We start from the raw sequence: 22,371 nt of genomic DNA on the forward strand, positions 1-22,371 counted from the left end.
TAGAGACGGGACCCAGAGGAAACCCTGAGGCGAAATGGACATAGTGGCCGAATTTGGTATTGCAGCTCTGGGCCCCAAACACATGAACTCGCTGGTCTGTTGACTATCATTGTGCAACGTTCACGACGGACGGCAGCACGTTCGTTGCGCGTTCAGCGGCAGCGCGTTCACGTGGCCAATCCATCCCAGAATGCACTCTGTTCCTACCCACGGAAGGAGGAGTGAAATCGCCTCATGCGCTTTTGAGCAACTCAATGCAAGTGGATGGAAGGAGAACTCGGGTGTCTTCTCTATTCATATATGCTCTAAGATATAGTATCCCATCCTCTGAAATGGAGGGGGACCGCTTTGAACGACGTGCCGACCCGGGAATGACATTGAGTGTTTGCTCAATCGACGCTGCCAGCTGCGCTCGGTGCGCTCCGACGCTGGAGTCAGTTTTGATGTGGAATGGTGAATTATATTCTTCCTGGAGGCTGACAGTCAAACGGGCCAATGGAAAAAACAGTGATATAGTGACATCACACTATCAGCCTTTATCCCCCACCTTTATCATACAACTACAGCTGTGGCTTCAGTTCAGTTCAGGCAGTGTTCAGTGCATTGCCTGTTCAGTTCAGGCAGTGTTCAGTGCATTGCCTGGTGCTGTGCACTCTTCCTCCTTATCCCATTCTGACCTGAGATCAGATTCATACGAGGTTTCCACTGGACACACATACTGGTCTGATTAACCCATTCTGACCTGAGATCAGATTCTAAAAATGTCAGTCGTTCTTTGATTTTTCAAAAATAGCAGACCTACAAGCTCGTAGCGCGCCACTCGGTGGCGCGCTATGAGCTTGTAGATCTGCTATTTTTCAATAGCTAAAAAGCATAACATAGTGCCAACACCAAAATGGGTCCCCGGCCAGAATGGGTTATATAACACTCTTCTTGCTGCGAGACTGAGGTCTATCCAACACCAACTCGGGATTCCTGGATCGCTGCATGCCCTCCACAAAGTGTTTGTCAGCCAAGCTGTCGCGCCGCAGCACGTCTACATTAAGGTGGTTACGCTTCTTTCCCCTCCTGGCTTTGCCCTGGGTTGGCTCCCATACTAGGGTCAATTTACTTGCCTCAAGTTCTGGGTGCCTGACTGACGCAGTGCCCTGCCAGCCTCATCCTTACAATTTAGGCATTTAGCAGACGCTCTTAATCCAGAGCGACTTACATTAAGCAAGAACAAAAGCATGGGAATACATCACATAAAGACATTTATCATGAAACATGCGTAGCTAAGAAAGTAACAGTGGAATATCTATAATGAAACTATACATATAAGCTATACATCTATACTACTATGCTACACATACGGTATGTACTATGACGTGCTATGACTACTAGAATTGCTATCTTCTCTCTCTGACTTTGTCCGTGACGCGTGGTAGGTCCCCATAGAGGTCCACATTTCTGCTGCGGTCCGTCCATGTGACACCTATAGTGCCATTCGTAGCATTCTTGTGTAGACTCCATCCAGGGCTTTTTCCTGTACTGTGAGGGTCCATGTCTCGGCCCCATACAGCAGTACTGACTCCACTGTGAGGGTCCATGTCTCGGCCCCATACAGCAGTACTGACTCCACTGTGAGGGTCCATGTCTCGGGCCCAGTACTGACTCCACTGTGAGGGTCCATGTCTCGGCCCCATACAGCAGTACTGACTCCACAGTATCTATATGAACAAGCCACCTCTTAAGGTCTTATATATCACAATAAGACCTGATGATCAAATGTCTTTTGCCGCCCTCCACAGCCCTCCATCTTTAGCCACCCTCCACCGCCCTCCAGGCCTTCCACAGCAGGTGGACGCCGCGGGCGGGCGCCAGCAGCCAGAGCCACCAGACGTAGCGGCAGCAGAGGGCGCTCGCCACCTGCAAGACGGCCGTCAGCAGGATGACGTCCTTCAGGTGCACGGCCACGCCCCCCGCCACCACCTCCTCGTGGTCGCTGCCGTCGTCGCCCGGCGCGGCGGCGTTGAGGTCCGCCCCCTCCGCCAGCAGGGCGCCGCTGTGGGGGCAGCGCGTGGCCTCCGCCGCGCGCGCCATGCCGTAGAGGCTGAGCGCGTTGACACCGGCGCTCAGCGGCAGCAGCGCCCACGTCCAGAGCGTGGACGACTCGTAGGAGTACACGAGGCCCGCGGCGGCGTAGACGGCGGCCGCCGCCAGGACCACGGCGCCGTAGAAGCGGAGCGTGGCCGCGTTCTCCGCGGCGATCTGCTTCGTGCTCTTATTGGTGCCCGCTTTACCTCTGGGGGGCGCCATTCTTTGATCTTGTTTTTGCTGTGTGTAGCTAGCTAGCTGTGTGTAGCGCTGTGTGTAGCGCTGTCACCGCGTGCGGTCGGCCTTTTAGAGGCTGCCTCTACCTCAGACCTCGCATCATCAAATATGACGTCAGAGTTTTTAAAATAATACCAAATGTGGAGTTTGTTCCCACGTTATACGACATTGAGGGGGCAGAAAAACGGCCTGGTTCATGTACTCGCACGGTGAGCAGTGTTGCCAACTTAGCGGATTTGTCGCCATATTTAGCTTCTTTCCAGACCCCCCCCCCCTTCAGCGACTGAATTAGTGAAAAGCTAATTCTGGAGAGAAATCAAGCTACTTTTTCTGATGAATTGGGGACAAATCGTGTTGACAGGCGCCAGAGATAAAACCCTCAATTTTCTCAGCTAAAAGTGGTCGGCGCGTCTGGCTCAGTGGCTTCCTCGGCTCGGTTCTGTGCACAGACTGCCACAGTGCTGCCTACTTTCCTGCTCTGTGACAGAGCAAGAAAGGAGGAAGCACTGTGGCAGCTCACTTTAGTCTGCTAGTAAAAAATAAAATACACCCTCAAATGCATAAAGTATTAACCTTCTAATTCCTGTATGGATCGGAAACAAAATAGCGTTCTAAACGTTAGTTGAATTGAGGTATGTTTTTTTCTTATTAGAATGAGTTTACACGAGCAGCGAATTCTCCGACTTCAGACCACAGCACAGAGCTCAGTGTCGAAAAATGTTTTTCTGGGCTGGCTCCATATTTTCGCTGCTAGGGGTGCCTAAAAGTCGCTAGGGACACAAAAAAGTCGAGTGTCTCAGACACTCAGCAGAAGGGCCACCCTCCCAGTGGGTGGGCGGTCTCCCAGTGGGTGGTCCCACTGGGTGGTCCCATGCAGTGGGTCTCAGACACTGAGCAGCAGGGCCACCCCGGCCAGAACCCACTTGGCGGGCCTCTCCCGGGTCTTCAGGCTGAAGGTCCAGACGTAGGTGGGTCCTCGGACCTTGGTCTTGTACAGCGGACACTCGAAGATGTTCCTGGTCTCCTGGCGGTCGTTGGGCACGGCGCGCACCGAGATCACCGGCATGGCGGGGGTTAACTCCTTCAGCCGCGCCTCCGTGATGACGCCCGCCTGGGGGTCCCAGCGGGCCCCTGGAAGAGAGGAGAGGCCCCTGTTATTTAAGCAACATTACACGAGAGGGTGTTGTTTAACGTGATTATTGCCACGACAGTGATGCGGTCAGGAACGAGACGAAGTCGAGTTCCGCAAACATCACTGAAGTAAGATCTTTACCTTCCATGTAAAGTCCATAGATGTAGGCGCCCTCTCTGGCCCGGCTGGTTGAACTCCTCATGGAGTCCATATATTATAAAGTCCCTAGATCTTTACCTTCCATGTAAAGTCCATAGATGTAGGCACCCTCTCTGGCCCGGCTGGTTGAACTCCTCATGGAGTCCATATATTATAAAGTCCCTAGATCTTTACCTTCCATGTAAAGTCCATAGATGTAGGCGCCCTCTCTGGCCGGCTGGTTGAACTCCTCTTTGAACTTCTTGGTGACGTCGACGGTCAGGTTCATCTTGTCCAGAGGCCACTCGTTCTTACGGGCGAGAGACTGCATGACAGCTAGGGGAGAGAGAGAGAGAGAGAGAGAGTCTTTCATAATCGTCTATTCTAACCAAAACAAGTTAACACTTATCGATTGTATTAACCCATTCTGACCTGAGATCAGATTCATACGAGGTTTCCACTGGACACACACTATGGTCTGATGAACCCATTCTGACCTGAGATCAGATTCTAAAAATGTCAGTCGTTCTTTGATTTTTCAAAAATAGCAGACCTACAAGCTCGTAGCGCGCCACTCAGTGGCGCGCTACGAGCTTGTAGGTCTGCTATTTTTCAATAGCTAAAGCATAACATGATGCTTTAGTTAGATGCATGAGGGTTCCCGTTCAGAATGGGTTAATATCTTAACTTGTTTTGGTTAGATGATTATGAAAGACTTGTTTTAAGGGATTCTTTATTCTGGTTTTTAATTCAAGGTTTTGGTTTTTATTCAAGTCTTTAAATAGTTGAATAAAAACCAAAACCCCAAATAAATACTTGAATAAAACCAAAACCCTGAATAATGACTCGAATGAAACCAAAACCCCATAGGTTTTGGTTTCATTAGTTTTTCGTTTTATTAGAGTTGTGTGTGTGTGTGTGTGTGTGTGTGTGTGCGTGTGCGCGTGTGTGTGCGTGTGTGTGGTACCTGTAGGTACCTGTAGGTACCTCTAGATACTTCTAGATACCTGTAGGTACCTCTAGATACCTCTAGATACCTCTAGATACCTGTAGGTACCTGTAGGTACCTCTAGATACCTGTAGGTACCTCTAGATACCTGTAGGTACCTCTAGATACTTCTAGATACCTGTAGGTACCTCTAGATACCTGTAGGTACCTCTAGATACTTCTAGATACCTGTAGGTACCTGTAGATACCTGTAGGTACCTGTAGGTACCTGTAGGTACCTCTAGGTACCTGTAAGGAAGCTCTGAGGGTTGAACAGTCCACTCAGCCACACCACGCTGGGCAGCAACAGATCCTGAGTCCAGCTGTCCAGTTCTCTGCAGCGCAGCAATACGTCGTTATACCTGGGAGAGAGACATAGACAATACATGAGAGAGAGAGAGAGAGAGAGAGAGAACATTATATAGGTCGTTCTGTGAGAGATCTAACCGGGTGTAACCACTCCCCCTGCTGGACAACATTTGCATCAGTAAATGTTACTCAACGCACAAACACGGACACGCACACGGACGCACCCCCACACAAGCACGCACACATGCACGCACACACACACACGGGCGCACACACACACACACACACACGCACACACACACACACACACACAGTACATACCATATAGCCAGACTGTAGATAGAAGGGTAGGCCAGTCTGGTCCAGGTTTCAGGGACGTTGTCGAAGAACAGCGCCGTCTGGAGCTGTTCCATCTCTGAGGAGATGGCCAGTTCACCCTGTCAACCAATCAGAACACAGTTTACCCTGTCAACCAATCAGAACACAGTTCACCCTGTCAACCAATCTCACAATGTATGCATTTATCACCAGTTCTCTGTCGCACGCACGCACACACACGCACACACGCGTCGCACACACACACACACACACACACACACACACACACACACACCTTGAGACCCAGGTCGAGCTCTCGGAGGGAGCGTCGTATCTCGTGGATCAGCGTGTTCATGCGCTCGCACTCCTGGAAACACACCAGGATGTACGGCGAGCGCTCGGCCGTCTTGGACGTGATGTCAGACATGTTGTATTCCTCTGGGAGCTTCTCCAGGACCTCGTCCAGGATGGTCTTCACCTGTAGGACAATAACAGATCTATATACCTTCACCTGTAGGACAATAACAGATCTATATACCTTCACCTGTAGGACAATAACTAAGCCCCTCCCCCGTCACTAAGCCCCTCCCCACAGTTACCTTCTCCTCCAGGCTAAGCGAGGCCCCTCCCCCGTCACTAAGCCCCTCCCCCGTCACTAAGCCCCTCCCCCGTCACTAAGCCCCTCCCCCGTCACTAAGCCCCTCCTACCCCGTCACTAAGCCCCTCCCCCGTCACTAAGCCCCTCCCCCTGTCACTAAGCCCCTCCTACCCCGTCACTAAGCCCCTCCCCCGTCACTAAGCCCCTCCCCATCGTTACCTTCTCCTCCAGGCTGAGCGAGGCCCCCTCCCCCGCCACGGCGTCGGGGCTCTGCAGCTCCAACAGGATGTGGAAGAGCTTGTCCGACGTCACCGTCAGGAACTCGATCTCGGCGTTGGGATGCAGCCCATAATGCACCGGGCTCTCGTGGGGCAGCATCTCGTCGATGTAACCGTGGTAACCCTTTGGAAGCAAAAAAGGGAAGGAAGACGGACGTGTTTGAGGGGCGATAAAGCCTCTCCCATGTGCAGCTTTTGCTGTGTGTAACCCACCAACATGAACACCCCGAACGCCCGGGGGTAATTACGACCATTAAACCAGTAAGACGCGCAAACGCGGGAAGCGAACGCAGCTGAGACCCTGCAGATCATGTCTGTCCGTCTGTGTGTCTGTCCCGCTGTTACTGTATATGTGGACCTGGCCCCTTTTGTGCCCATATATGGAGCTGAGTGATTGCTGATGCAACACACTCCATATTTGGATAGCGGGACAGACAGACAGACATGATCTGCTAGGTCTCATAGTAACAGACAGACAGACAGACATGATCTGCTAGGTCTCATAGTAATAGACAGACAGACAGACAGACATGATCTGCTAGGTCTCATAGTAACAGACAGACAGACAGACATGATCTGCTAGGTCTCATAGTAACAGACAGACAGACAGACATGATCTGCTAGGTCTCATAGTAACAGACAGACAGACAGACACACAGACATGATCTGCTAGGTCTCATAGTAACAGACAGACAGACATGATCTGCTAGGTCTCATAGTAACAGACAGACAGACATGATCTGCAGGGTCTCATAGTAAGTGGATAGCGGGAAAGACAGACAGACACACAGACAGACATGATCTGCTAGGTCTCATAGTAACAGACAGACAGACACACAGACATGACCTGCTAGGTCTCATAGTAACAGACAGACAGACACACAGACATGATCTGCTAGGTCTCATAGTAACAGACAGACAGACATGACCTGCTAGGTCTCATAGTAACAGACAGACAGACAGACACACAGACATGATCTGCTAGGTCTCATAGTAACAGACAGACAGACAGACAGACACACAGACATGATCTGCTAGGTCTCATAGTAACAGACAGACAGACAGACGGACACACAGACATGATCTGCTAGGTCTCATAGTAACAGACAGACAGACAGACAGACAGACAGACAGACAGACAGACAGACACACAGACATGGTCTGCTAGGTCTCATAGTAACAGACAGACAGACAGACAGACAGACATGATCTGCTAGGTCTCATAGTAACAGACAGACACACAGACATGATCTGCTAGGTCTCATAGTAAGTGATCTGCTAGGTCTCATAGTAACAGACACACAGACAGACAGACAGACATGATCTGCTAGGTCTCATAGTAACAGACAGACAGACACACAGACACACAGACATGATCTGCTAGGTCTCATAGTAACAGACAGACAGACAGACAGACACACAGACATGATCTGCTAGGTCTCATAGTAAGTGCTCACTGCCTTCGCAATCAGCAGCAACGGAGCACATGGAGCGATGCGATCGGTTTGGATATCAATAACGTTCCGTCCTGTGATTGATCTCCGTCCTGTGATTGATCTCCGTCGCTGAGCGTTACGGAGACCTCTGTTTGTGCCATTGACTATGAATGGACAATTTTGAGTGTTCGTGTAAACATTGGTGACAAAGGCGAGGACGCAAATTCTGATTGGCCGGAATGAGATGGTGTGATCAGCGCCCCTCACTTCACACGAGTGTGATTTGTTTTTAAAATCACTAGATTGTCACTCCTATGTTGGCCTTCAGGCATGCTGGGAACTGGAGTTCCCAGCATGGAGTATTTTTACATTTTTTTAATACTGTACATACTGTACAGAACCCCAAGAGGGGTTTCCGTCCAGAATGGGTTAAAGCTCATGCAGCCAATAGTAACACAGATGGGGGCTAAAGGTTAAAGGTCGTACCTGGTAGTCGAGGTTGGAAGGAACAACAAAGCCTGGAGCCAGACACATCTTCCTGTCAAACTGAACACACACACACACACACACACACACACACACACACACACACACACACACACACACACACACACTATTTGACACTTTTGGTTGTTGAGAAACAGCTCCTAAAACATTATTTGACACTTTTGGCTGTTGAGAAACAGCTCCTAAAACATTATTTGACACTTTTGGCTGTTGAAAAACAGCTTCTAACCATTATTTGACACTTTGGTTGTTGAGAAACAGCTCATAAAACATTATTTTACACTTTTGGTTGTTGAGAAACAGCTCCTAAAACATTATTTGACACTTTTGGTTGTTGAAAAACAGCTTCTAACCATTATTTGACACTTTGGTTGTTGAGAAACAGCTCCTAAAACATTATTTTACACTTTTGGTTGTTGAGAAACAGCTCCTAAAACATTATTTGACACTTTTGGTTGTTGAAAAACAGCTTCTAACCATTATTTGACACTTTGGTTGTTGAGAAACAGCTCCTAAAACATTATTTTACACTTTTGGTTGTTGAGAAACAGCTCCTAAAACATTATTTGACACTTTTGGTTGTTGAAAAACAGCTTCTAACCATTATTTGACACTTTGGTTGTTGAGAAACAGCTCCTAAAACAATATTTTACACTTTTGGTTATTGAGAAACAGCTCCTAAAACATTATTTGACACTTTTGGTTGTTGAAAAACAGCTTCTAACCATTATTTGACACTTTGGTTGTTGAGAAACAGCTCATAAAACATTATTTGACACTTTTGGTTGTTGAAAAACAGCTTCTAACCATTATTTGACACTTTGGTTGTTGAGAAACAGCTCATAAAACATTATTTTACACTTTTGGTTGTTGAGAAACAGCTCCTAAAACATTATTTGACACTTTTGGTTGTTGAAAAACAGCTTCTAACCATTATTTGACACTTTTGGTTGTTGAAAAACAGCTTCTAACCATTATTTTACACTTTGGTTGTTGAGAAACAGCTCTTAAAACATTATTTTACACTTCTGGTTGTTGAGAAACGGCTCCTAAAACATTATTTGACACTTTTGGTTGTTGAAAAACAGCTTCTAACCATTATTTGACACTTTGGTTGTTGAGAAACAGCTCCTAAAACATTATTTGACACTTTTGGTTGTTGAGAAACAGCTCCTAAAACATTATTTGACACTTTTGGTTGTTGAAAAACAGCTTCTAACCATTATTTGACACTTTGGTTGTTGAGAAACAGCTCCTAAAACATTATTTGACACTTTTGGTTGTTGAAAAACAGCTTCTAACCATTATTTGACACTTCTGGTTGTTGAGAAACAGCTCCTAAAACATTATTTGACACTTTTGGTTGTTGAAAAACAGATTCTAACCATTATTTGACACTTTGGTTGTTGAGAAACAGCTCCTAAAACATTATTTTACACTTTTGGTTGTTGAGAAACAGCTCCTAAAACATTATTTGACACTTTTGGTTGTTGAAAAACAGCTTCTAACCATTATTTGACACTTTGGTTGTTGAGAAACAGATCCTAAAACATTATTTTACACTTTTGGTTGTTGAGAAACAGCTCCTAAAACATTATTTGACACTTTTGGTTGTTGAAAAACAGCTCCTAAAACATTATTTGACACTTTTGGTTGTTGAAAAACAGCTTCTAACCATTATTTGACACTTTTGGTTGTTGAAAAACAGCTTCTAACCATTATTTGACACTTTGGTTGTTGAGAAACAGCTCCTAAAACATTATTTTACACTTTTGGTTGTTGAGAAACAGCTCCTAAAACATTATTTGACACTTTTGGTTGTTGAGAAACAGCTCCTAAAACATTATTTGACACCTTTGGATGTTGAAAAACAGCTTCTAACCATTATTTGACACTTTCGGTTGTTGAGAAACAGCTCCTAAAACATTATTTTACACTTTTGGTTGTTGAGAAACAGCTCCTAAAACATTATTTGACACTTTGGGAGGCAAATAATTTTGGGAGGCAAATTATTTTGGCAAATTATTTTGGGAGGCAAATTATTTTGGCAAATTATTTTGGCAGGCAAATTATTTTGGCAAATTATTTTGGGAGGCAAATTATTTTGGGAGGCAAATTATTTTGGGAGGCAAATTATTTTGGGAGGCAAATTATTTTGGCAAATTATTTTGGGAGGCAAATTATTTTGGCAAATTATTTTGGGAGGCAAATTATTTTGGGAATAATTTGCCTCTGGGAGGCAAATTATTTTGGCAGGCAAATTATTTTGGCAAATTATTTTGGCAAATTATTTTGGGAGGCAAATTATTTTGGGAGGCAAATTATTTTGGGAGGCAAATTATTTTGGGAGGCAAATTATTTTGGGAGGCAAATTATTTTAGCAAATTATTTTGGGAGGCAAATTATTTTAGCAAATTATTTTGGGAGGCAAATTATTTTGGCAGGCAAATTATTTTGGGAGTCAAATTATTTTGGGAGTCAAATTATTTTGGGAGGCAAATTATTTTGGGAGGCAAATTATTTTGGGAGGCAAATTATTTTAGCAAATTATTTTGGGAGGCAAATTATTTTGGGAGGCAAATTATTTTAGCAAATTATTTTGGGAGGCAAATTATTTTAGCAAATTATTTTGGGAGGCAAATTATTTTGGCAGGCAAATTATTTTGGGAGTCAAATTATTTTGGAGTCAAATTATTTTGGGAGTCAAATTATTTTGGGAGGCAAATTATTTTGGGAGGCAAAATATTTTGGCAAATTATTTTTGCAAATTATTTTGGCAGGCAAATTATTTCTAACCATTATTTGACACTTTCGGTTGTTGAGAAACAGCTCCTAAAACATTATTTTACACTTTTGGTTGTTGAGAAACAGCTCCTAAAACATTATTTGACACTTTGGGAGGCAAATAATTTTGGGAGGCAAATTATTTTGGGAGGCAAATTATTTTGGGAGGCAATTTATTTTGGGAGGCAAATTATTTTGGGAGGCAAAATATTTTGGCAAATTATTTTTGCAAATTATTTTGGCAGGCAAATTATTTTGGGAGTCAAATTATTTTGGGAGTCAAATTATTTTGGGAGGCAAATTATTTTGGGAGGCAAATTATTTTGGGAGGCAAATTATTTTGGGAGTCAAATTATTTTAGCAAATTATTTTGGGAGGCAAATTATTTTGGGAGGCAAATTATTTTGGGAGGCAAATTATTTTGGGAGGCAAATTATTTTGGGAGGCAAATTATTTTGGGAGGCAAATTAATTTGGGAGTCAAATTATTTTGGGAGTCAAATTATTTTGGGAGTCAAATTATTTTGGGAGGCAAATTATTTTGGGAGGCAAATTATTTTGGGAGGCAAATTATTTTGGGAGGCAAATTATTTTGGGAGGCAAATTATTTTGGGAGTCAAATTATTTTGGGAGGCAAAATATTTTGGGAGGCAAATTATTTTGGGAGTCAAATTATTTTAGCAAATTATTTTGGGAGGCAAATTATTTTGGGAGGCAAATTATTTTAGCAAATTATTTTGGGAGGCAAATTATTTTGGGAGGCAAATTATTTTGGGAGGCAAATTATTTTAGCAAATTATTTTGGGAGGCAAATTATTTTGGGAGTCAAATTATTTTGGGAGTCAAATTATTTTGGGAGTCAAATTATTTTGGGAGGCAAATTATTTTGGGAGGCAAATTATTTTGGGAGGCAAATTATTTTGGGAGTCAAATTATTTTGGGAGGCAAATTATTTTGGGAGGCAAAATATTTTGGCAAATTATTTTTGCAAATTATTTTGGCAGGCAAATTATTTTGGGAGTCAAATTATTTTGGGAGGCAAATTATTTTGGGAGGCAAATTATTTTGGGAGGCAAATTATTTTGGGAGTCAAATTATTTTAGCAAATTATTTTGGGAGGCAAATTATTTTGGGAGGCAAATTATTTTAGCAAATTATTTTGGGAGGCAAATTATTTTGGGAGGCAAATTATTTTAGCAAATTATTTTGGGAGGCAAATTATTTTGGGAGTCAAATTATTTTGGGAGTCAAATTATTTTGGGAGTCAAATTATTTTGGGAGGCAAATTATTTTAGCAAATTATTTTGGGAGGCAAATTATTTTGGGAGGCAAATTATTTTGGGAGGCAAATTATTTTGGGAGGCAAATTATTTTGGGAGGCAAATTATTTTGGGAGGCAAATTATTTTGGCAGGCAAATTATTTTGGGAGGCAAATTATTTTGGGAGGCAAATTATTTTGGGAGTCAAATTATTTTGGGAGGCAAATTATTTTGGCAAATTATTTTGGGAGGCAAATTATTTTGGGAGGCAAATTATTTTGGGAGGCAAAATATTTTGGCAAATTATTTTTGCAAATTATTTTGGCAGGCAAATTATTTTGGGAGTCAAATTATTTTGGGAGTCAAATTATTTTGGGAGTCAAATTATTTTGGGAGGCAAATTATTTTGGGAGGCAAATTATTTTGGGAGGCAAATTATTTTGGGAGGCAAATTATTTTGGGAGGCAAATTATTTTGGGAGGCAAATTATTTTGGGAGGCAAATTATTTTGGGAGGCAAATTATTTTAGCAAATTATTTTGGCAGGCAAATTATTTTGGGAGTCAAATTATTTTGGGAGTCAAATTATTTTGGGAGTCAAATTATTTTGGGAGGCAAATTATTTTGGGAGGCAAATTATTTTGGGAGGCAAATTATTTTGGGAGTCAAATTATTTTGGGAGTCAAATTATTTTGGGAGGCAAATTATTTTGGGAGTCAAATTATTTTGGGAGGCAAATTATTTTGGGAGGCAAATTATTTTGGCAAATTATTTTGGGAGGCAAATTATTTTGGGAGGCAAATTATTTTGGCAAATTATTTTGGGAGGCATATTATTTTGGGAGGCAAATTATTTTAGCAAATTATTTTGGGAGGCAAATTATTTTGGGAGGCAAATTATTTTGGGAGGCAATTTATTTTGGGAGGCAAATTATTTTGGGAGGCAAAATATTTTGGCAAATTATTTTTGCAAATTATTTTGGGAGGCAAATTATTTTGGGAGGCAAATTATTTTGGGAGTCAAATTATTTTAGCAAATTATTTTGGGAGGCAAATTATTTTGGGAGGCATATTATTTTGGGAGGCAAATTATTTTAGCAAATTATTTTGGGAGGCAAATTATTTTGGGAGGCAAATTATTTTGGGAGGCAATTTATTTTGGGAGGCAAATTATTTTGGGAGGCAAATTATTTTGGGAGGCAAAATATTTTGGCAAATTATTTTTGCAAATTATTTTGGGAGTCAAATTATTTTGGGAGGCAAATTATTTTGGGAGGCAAATTATTTTGGGAGGCAAATTATTTTGGGAGGCAAATTATTTTGGGAGTCAAATTATTTTAGCAAATTATTTTGGGAGGCAAATTATTTTGGGAGGCAAATTATTTTAGCAAATTATTTTGGGAGGCAAATTATTTTGGGAGGCAAATTATTTTAGCAAATTATTTTGGGAGGCAAATTATTTTAGCAAATTATTTTGGGAGGCAAATTATTTTGGGAGGCAAATTATTTTGGCAGGCAAATTATTTTGGGAGGCAAATTATTTTGGCAGGCAAATTATTTTGGGAGGCAAATTATTTTGGGAGTCAAATTATTTTGGGAGGCAAATTATTTTAGCAAATTATTTTGGGAGGCAAATTATTTTGGCAGGCAAATTATTTTGGGAGGCAAATTATTTTGGGAGGCAAATTATTTTAGCAAATTATTTTGGGAGGCAAATTATTTTGGGAGGCAAAATATTTTGGCAAATTATTTTTGCAAATTATTTTGGCAGGCAAATTATTTTGGGAGTCAAATTATTTTGGGAGTCAAATTATTTTGGGAGGCAAATTATTTTGGGAGGCAAATTATTTTAGCAAATTATTTTGGGAGTCAAATTATTTTGGGAGTCAAATTATTTTGGGAGGCAAATTATTTTGGGAGGCAAAATATTTTGGCAAATTATTTTGGGAGGCAAATTATTTTAGCAAATTATTTTGGGAGGCAAATTATTTTGGGAGGCAAATTATTTTGGGAGTCAAATTATTTTGGGAGGCAAATTATTTTGGGAGTCAAATTATTTTGGGAGGCAAATTATTTTGGGAGGCAAATTATTTTGGGAGTCAAATTATTTTGGGAGTCAAATTATTTTGGGAGTCAAATTATTTTGGGAGGCAAATTATTTTGGGAGGCAAATTATTTTGGGAGGCAAATTATTTTAGCAAATTATTTTGGGAGGCAAATTAATTTGGGAGTCAAATTATTTTGGGAGTCAAATTATTTTGGGAGGCAAATTATTTTGGGAGGCAAATTATTTTGGGAGGCAAATTATTTTGGGAGTCAAATTATTTTGGGAGGCAAATTATTTTGGGAGGCAAAATATTTTGGCAAATTATTTTTGCAAATTATTTTGGCAGGCAAATTATTTTGGGAGTCAAATTATTTTGGGAGTCAAATTATTTTGGGAGGCAAATTATTTTGGGAGGCAAATTATTTTGGGAGGCAAATTATTTTGGGAGTCAAATTATTTTAGCAAATTATTTTGGGAGGCAAATTATTTTGGGAGGCAAATTATTTTGGGAGGCAAATTATTTTGGGAGGCAAATTATTTTGGGAGGCAAATTATTTTAGCAAATTATTTTGGGAGGCAAATTAATTTGGGAGTCAAATTATTTTGGGAGTCAAATTATTTTGGGAGTCAAATTATTTTGGGAGGCAAATTATTTTGGGAGGCAAATTATTTTGGGAGGCAAATTATTTTGGGAGGCAAATTATTTTGGGAGGCAAATTATTTTGGGAGTCAAATTATTTTGGGAGGCAAAATATTTTGGCAAATTATTTTTGCAAATTATTTTGGCAGGCAAATTATTTTGGGAGTCAAATTATTTTGGGAGTCAAATTATTTTGGGAGGCAAATTATTTTGGGAGGCAAATTATTTTGGGAGGCAAATTATTTTGGGAGTCAAATTATTTTAGCAAATTATTTTGGGAGGCAAATTATTTTGGGAGGCAAATTATTTTAGCAAATTATTTTGGGAGGCAAATTATTTTGGGAGGCAAATTATTTTAGCAAATTATTTTGGGAGGCAAATTAATTTGGGAGTCAAATTATTTTGGGAGTCAAATTATTTTGGGAGGCAAATTATTTTGGGAGGCAAATTATTTTGGGAGGCAAATTATTTTGGGAGTCAAATTATTTTGGGAGGCAAATTATTTTGGGAGGCAAAATATTTTGGCAAATTATTTTTGCAAATTATTTTGGCAGGCAAATTATTTTGGGAGTCAAATTATTTTGGGAGTCAAATTATTTTGGGAGGCAAATTATTTTGGGAGGCAAATTATTTTAGCAAATTATTTTGGGAGGCAAATTATTTTGGGAGTCAAATTATTTTGGGAGTCAAATTATTTTGGGAGGCAAATTATTTTGGGAGGCAAATTATTTTGGGAGGCAAATTATTTTGGGAGTCAAATTATTTTGGGAGGCAAATTATTTTGGGAGGCAAAATATTTTGGCAAATTATTTTTGCAAATTATTTTGGCAGGCAAATTATTTTGGGAGTCAAATTATTTTGGGAGTCAAATTATTTTGGGAGGCAAATTATTTTGGGAGGCAAATTATTTTGGGAGGCAAATTATTTTGGGAGTCAAATTATTTTAGCAAATTATTTTGGGAGGCAAATTATTTTGGGAGGCAAATTATTTTGGGAGGCAAATTATTTTGGGAGGCAAATTATTTTGGGAGGCAAATTATTTTAGCAAATTATTTTGGGAGGCAAATTAATTTGGGAGTCAAATTATTTTGGGAGTCAAATTATTTTGGGAGTCAAATTATTTTGGGAGGCAAATTATTTTGGGAGGCAAATTATTTTGGGAGGCAAATTATTTTGGGAGGCAAATTATTTTGGGAGGCAAATTATTTTGGGAGTCAAATTATTTTGGGAGGCAAAATATTTTGGGAGGCAAATTATTTTGGGAGTCAAATTATTTTAGCAAATTATTTTGGGAGGCAAATTATTTTGGGAGGCAAATTATTTTAGCAAATTATTTTGGGAGGCAAATTATTTTGGGAGGCAAATTATTTTGGGAGGCAAATTATTTTAGCAAATTATTTTGGGAGGCAAATTATTTTGGGAGTCAAATTATTTTGGGAGTCAAATTATTTTGGGAGTCAAATTATTTTGGGAGGCAAATTATTTTGGGAGGCAAATTATTTTGGGAGGCAAATTATTTTGGGAGTCAAATTATTTTGGGAGGCAAATTATTTTGGGAGGCAAAATATTTTGGCAAATTATTTTTGCAAATTATTTTGGCAGGCAAATTATTTTGGGAGTCAAATTATTTTGGGAGGCAAATTATTTTGGGAGGCAAATTATTTTGGGAGGCAAATTATTTTGGGAGTCAAATTATTTTAGCAAATTATTTTGGGAGGCAAATTATTTTGGGAGGCAAATTATTTTAGCAAATTATTTTGGGAGGCAAATTATTTTGGGAGGCAAATTATTTTGGGAGGCAAATTATTTTAGCAAATTATTTTGGGAGGCAAATTATTTTGGGAGTCAAATTATTTTGGGAGTCAAATTATTTTGGGAGTCAAATTATTTTGGGAGGCAAATTATTTTAGCAAATTATTTTGGGAGGCAAATTATTTTGGGAGGCAAATTATTTTGGGAGGCAAATTATTTTGGGAGGCAAATTATTTTGGGAGGCAAATTATTTTGGCAGGCAAATTATTTTGGGAGGCAAATTATTTTGGGAGTCAAATTATTTTGGGAGTCAAATTATTTTGGGAGGCAAATTATTTTGGCAAATTATTTTGGGAGGCAAATTATTTTGGGAGGCAAATTATTTTGGGAGGCAAAATATTTTGGCAAATTATTTTTGCAAATTATTTTGGCAGGCAAATTATTTTGGGAGTCAAATTATTTTGGGAGTCAAATTATTTTGGGAGTCAAATTATTTTGGGAGGCAAATTATTTTGGGAGGCAAATTATTTTGGGAGGCAAATTATTTTGGGAGGCAAATTATTTTGGGAGGCAAATTATTTTGGGAGGCAAATTATTTTAGCAAATTATTTTGGCAGGCAAATTATTTTGGGAGTCAAATTATTTTGGGAGTCAAATTATTTTGGGAGTCAAATTATTTTGGGAGGCAAATTATTTTGGGAGGCAAATTATTTTGGGAGGCAAATTATTTTGGGAGTCAAATTATTTTGGGAGTCAAATTATTTTGGGAGGCAAATTATTTTGGGAGTCAAATTATTTTGGGAGGCAAATTATTTTGGGAGGCAAATTATTTTGGCAAATTATTTTGGGAGGCAAATTATTTTGGGAGGCAAATTATTTTGGCAAATTATTTTGGGAGGCATATTATTTTGGGAGGCAAATTATTTTAGCAAATTATTTTGGGAGGCAAATTATTTTGGGAGGCAAATTATTTTGGGAGGCAATTTATTTTGGGAGGCAAATTATTTTGGGAGGCAAAATATTTTGGCAAATTATTTTTGCAAATTATTTTGGGAGGCAAATTATTTTGGGAGGCAAATTATTTTGGGAGTCAAATTATTTTAGCAAATTATTTTGGGAGGCAAATTATTTTGGGAGGCATATTATTTTGGGAGGCAAATTATTTTAGCAAATTATTTTGGGAGGCAAATTATTTTGGGAGGCAATTTATTTTGGGAGGCAAATTATTTTGGGAGGCAAATTATTTTGGGAGGCAAAATATTTTGGCAAATTATTTTTGCAAATTATTTTGGGAGTCAAATTATTTTGGGAGGCAAATTATTTTGGGAGGCAAATTATTTTGGGAGGCAAATTATTTTGGGAGGCAAATTATTTTGGGAGTCAAATTATTTTAGCAAATTATTTTGGGAGGCAAATTATTTTGGGAGGCAAATTATTTTAGCAAATTATTTTGGGAGGCAAATTATTTTGGGAGGCAAATTATTTTAGCAAATTATTTTGGGAGGCAAATTATTTTAGCAAATTATTTTGGGAGGCAAATTATTTTGGGAGGCAAATTATTTTGGCAGGCAAATTATTTTGGGAGGCAAATTATTTTGGCAGGCAAATTATTTTGGGAGGCAAATTATTTTGGGAGTCAAATTATTTTGGGAGGCAAATTATTTTAGCAAATTATTTTGGGAGGCAAATTATTTTGGCAGGCAAATTATTTTGGGAGGCAAATTATTTTGGGAGGCAAATTATTTTAGCAAATTATTTTGGGAGGCAAATTATTTTGGGAGGCAAAATATTTTGGCAAATTATTTTTGCAAATTATTTTGGCAGGCAAATTATTTTGGGAGTCAAATTATTTTGGGAGTCAAATTATTTTGGGAGGCAAATTATTTTGGGAGGCAAATTATTTTAGCAAATTATTTTGGGAGTCAAATTATTTTGGGAGTCAAATTATTTTGGGAGGCAAATTATTTTGGGAGGCAAAATATTTTGGCAAATTATTTTGGGAGGCAAATTATTTTGGGAGGCAAATTATTTTGGGAGTCAAATTATTTTGGGAGGCAAATTATTTTGGGAGTCAAATTATTTTGGGAGGCAAATTATTTTGGGAGGCAAATTATTTTGGGAGTCAAATTATTTTGGGAGTCAAATTATTTTGGGAGTCAAATTATTTTGGGAGGCAAATTATTTTGGGAGGCAAATTATTTTAGCAAATTATTTTGGGAGGCAAATTAATTTGGGAGTCAAATTATTTTGGGAGTCAAATTATTTTGGGAGGCAAATTATTTTGGGAGGCAAATTATTTTGGGAGGCAAATTATTTTGGGAGTCAAATTATTTTGGGAGGCAAATTATTTTGGGAGGCAAAATATTTTGGCAAATTATTTTTGCAAATTATTTTGGCAGGCAAATTATTTTGGGAGTCAAATTATTTTGGGAGTCAAATTATTTTGGGAGGCAAATTATTTTGGGAGGCAAATTATTTTGGGAGGCAAATTATTTTGGGAGTCAAATTATTTTAGCAAATTATTTTGGGAGGCAAATTATTTTGGGAGGCAAATTATTTTGGGAGGCAAATTATTTTGGGAGGCAAATTATTTTGGGAGGCAAATTATTTTAGCAAATTATTTTGGGAGGCAAATTAATTTGGGAGTCAAATTATTTTGGGAGTCAAATTATTTTGGGAGTCAAATTATTTTGGGAGGCAAATTATTTTGGGAGGCAAATTATTTTGGGAGGCAAATTATTTTGGGAGGCAAATTATTTTGGGAGTCAAATTATTTTGGGAGGCAAAATATTTTGGCAAATTATTTTTGCAAATTATTTTGGCAGGCAAATTATTTTGGGAGTCAAATTATTTTGGGAGTCAAATTATTTTGGGAGGCAAATTATTTTGGGAGGCAAATTATTTTGGGAGGCAAATTATTTTGGGAGTCAAATTATTTTAGCAAATTATTTTGGGAGGCAAATTATTTTGGGAGGCAAATTATTTTAGCAAATTATTTTGGGAGGCAAATTATTTTGGGAGGCAAATTATTTTGGGAGGCAAATTATTTTAGCAAATTATTTTGGGAGGCAAATTATTTTGGGAGTCAAATTATTTTGGGAGTCAAATTATTTTGGGAGGCAAATTATTTTGGGAGGCAAATTATTTTGGGAGGCAAATTATTTTGGGAGTCAAATTATTTTGGGAGGCAAATTATTTTGGGAGGCAAAATATTTTGGCAAATTATTTTTGCAAATTATTTTGGCAGGCAAATTATTTTGGGAGTCAAATTATTTTGGGAGGCAAATTATTTTGGGAGGCAAATTATTTTGGGAGGCAAATTATTTTGGGAGTCAAATTATTTTAGCAAATTATTTTGGGAGGCAAATTATTTTGGGAGGCAAATTATTTTAGCAAATTATTTTGGGAGGCAAATTATTTTGGGAGGCAAATTATTTTGGGAGGCAAATTATTTTAGCAAATTATTTTGGGAGGCAAATTATTTTGGGAGTCAAATTATTTTGGGAGTCAAATTATTTTGGGAGTCAAATTATTTTGGGAGGCAAATTATTTTAGCAAATTATTTTGGGAGGCAAATTATTTTGGGAGGCAAATTATTTTGGGAGGCAAATTATTTTGGGAGGCAAATTATTTTGGGAGGCAAATTATTTTGGCAGGCAAATTATTTTGGGAGGCAAATTATTTTGGGAGTCAAATTATTTTGGGAGTCAAATTATTTTGGGAGGCAAATTATTTTGGCAAATTATTTTGGGAGGCAAATTATTTTGGGAGGCAAATTATTTTGGGAGGCAAAATATTTTGGCAAATTATTTTTGCAAATTATTTTGGCAGGCAAATTATTTTGGGAGTCAAATTATTTTGGGAGTCAAATTATTTTGGGAGTCAAATTATTTTGGGAGGCAAATTATTTTGGGAGGCAAATTATTTTGGGAGGCAAATTATTTTGGGAGGCAAATTATTTTGGGAGGCAAATTATTTTGGGAGGCAAATTATTTTGGGAGGCAAATTATTTTGGGAGGCAAATTATTTTAGCAAATTATTTTGGCAGGCAAATTATTTTGGGAGTCAAATTATTTTGGGAGTCAAATTATTTTGGGAGTCAAATTATTTTGGGAGGCAAATTATTTTGGGAGGCAAATTATTTTGGGAGTCAAATTATTTTGGGAGTCAAATTATTTTGGGAGGCAAATTATTTTGGGAGTCAAATTATTTTGGGAGGCAAATTATTTTGGGAGGCAAATTATTTTGGCAAATTATTTTGGGAGGCAAATTATTTTGGGAGGCAAATTATTTTGGCAAATTATTTTGGGAGGCATATTATTTTGGGAGGCAAATTATTTTAGCAAATTATTTTGGGAGGCAAATTATTTTGGGAGGCAAATTATTTTGGGAGGCAATTTATTTTGGGAGGCAAATTATTTTGGGAGGCAAAATATTTTGGCAAATTATTTTTGCAAATTATTTTGGGAGGCAAATTATTTTGGGAGGCAAATTATTTTGGGAGTCAAATTATTTTAGCAAATTATTTTGGGAGGCAAATTATTTTGGGAGGCATATTATTTTGGGAGGCAAATTATTTTAGCAAATTATTTTGGGAGGCAAATTATTTTGGGAGGCAAATTATTTTGGGAGGCAATTTATTTTGGGAGGCAAATTATTTTGGGAGGCAAATTATTTTGGGAGGCAAAATATTTTGGCAAATTATTTTTGCAAATTATTTTGGGAGTCAAATTATTTTGGGAGGCAAATTATTTTGGGAGGCAAATTATTTTGGGAGGCAAATTATTTTGGGAGTCAAATTATTTTAGCAAATTATTTTGGGAGGCAAATTATTTTGGGAGGCAAATTATTTTAGCAAATTATTTTGGGAGGCAAATTATTTTGGGAGGCAAATTATTTTAGCAAATTATTTTGGGAGGCAAATTATTTTGGGAGTCAAATTATTTTGGGAGTCAAATTATTTTGGGAGTCAAATTATTTTGGGAGGCAAATTATTTTGGGAGGCAAATTATTTTGGGAGGCAAATTATTTTGGGAGGCAAATTATTTTGGGAGTCAAATTATTTTGGGAGGCAAATTATTTTGGGAGGCAAAATATTTTGGCAAATTATTTTTGCAAATTATTTTGGCAGGCAAATTATTTTGGGAGTCAAATTATTTTGGGAGGCAAATTATTTTGGGAGGCAAATTATTTTGGGAGGCAAATTATTTTGGGAGTCAAATTATTTTAGCAAATTATTTTGGGAGGCAAATTATTTTGGGAGGCAAATTATTTTAGCAAATTATTTTGGGAGGCAAATTATTTTGGGAGGCAAATTATTTTGGGAGGCAAATTATTTTAGCAAATTATTTTGGGAGGCAAATTATTTTGGGAGTCAAATTATTTTGGGAGTCAAATTATTTTGGGAGTCAAATTATTTTGGGAGGCAAATTATTTTGGGAGGCAAATTATTTTGGGAGTCAAATTATTTTGGGAGGCAAATTATTTTGGGAGGCAAATTATTTTGGCAGGCAAATTATTTTGGGAGGCAAATTATTTTGGGAGTCAAATTATTTTGGGAGGCAAATTATTTTGGGAGGCAAATTATTTTGGCAGGCAAATTATTTTGGGAGGCAAATTATTTTGGGAGGCAAAATATTTTGGCAAATTATTTTTGCAAATTATTTTGGCAGGCAAATTATTTTGGGAGGCAAATTATTTTGGGAGGCAAATTATTTTGGGAGGCAAATTATTTTGGGAGGCAAATTATTTTGGGAGGCAAATTATTTTGGGAGGCAAATTATTTTGGGAGGCAAATTATTTTGGGAGGCAAATTATTTTGGGAGGCAAATTATTTTAGCAAATTATTTTGGCAGGCAAATTATTTTGGGAGTC

General features: G+C 38.5%; 2 protein-coding genes across 2 annotated transcripts in view; both read right to left on the bottom strand.

The window, feature by feature from the left end:
- Positions 1–1,800: 1,800 nt before the first annotated feature.
- LOC308326313 (transmembrane protein 208-like) lies at positions 1,801–2,298 on the bottom strand (the record flags this gene model as incomplete). The annotated part of the gene is made up of 1 exon (XM_080779118.1): positions 1,801–2,298. One exon carries the CDS (start codon positions 2,296–2,298, stop codon positions 1,801–1,803), a length of 498 nt encoding a protein of 165 aa, XP_080635244.1.
- Positions 2,299–3,196: 898 nt separating this feature from the next.
- The window catches only part of LOC308326314 (dynein axonemal heavy chain 11-like), a gene marked incomplete at both ends in the record, with an annotated part of 226,908 nt that continues 207,733 nt past the window's right edge, over positions 3,197–22,371 (bottom strand). Inside the window, 7 exon segments of the mRNA XM_080779119.1 lie at positions 3,197–3,444; positions 3,779–3,919; positions 4,821–4,933; positions 5,202–5,317; positions 5,494–5,676; positions 6,016–6,198; positions 7,997–8,056. Of these exon segments, the coding sequence (XP_080635245.1) occupies positions 3,197–3,444; positions 3,779–3,919; positions 4,821–4,933; positions 5,202–5,317; positions 5,494–5,676; positions 6,016–6,198; positions 7,997–8,056 (1,044 nt within the window).

The sequence above is a fragment of the Protomyctophum bolini genome, assembly GCF_963924005.1.
Source record: "Protomyctophum bolini genome assembly, chromosome: 12".
NCBI classification, from domain to species: Eukaryota; Metazoa; Chordata; class Actinopteri; order Myctophiformes; family Myctophidae; genus Protomyctophum; species Protomyctophum bolini.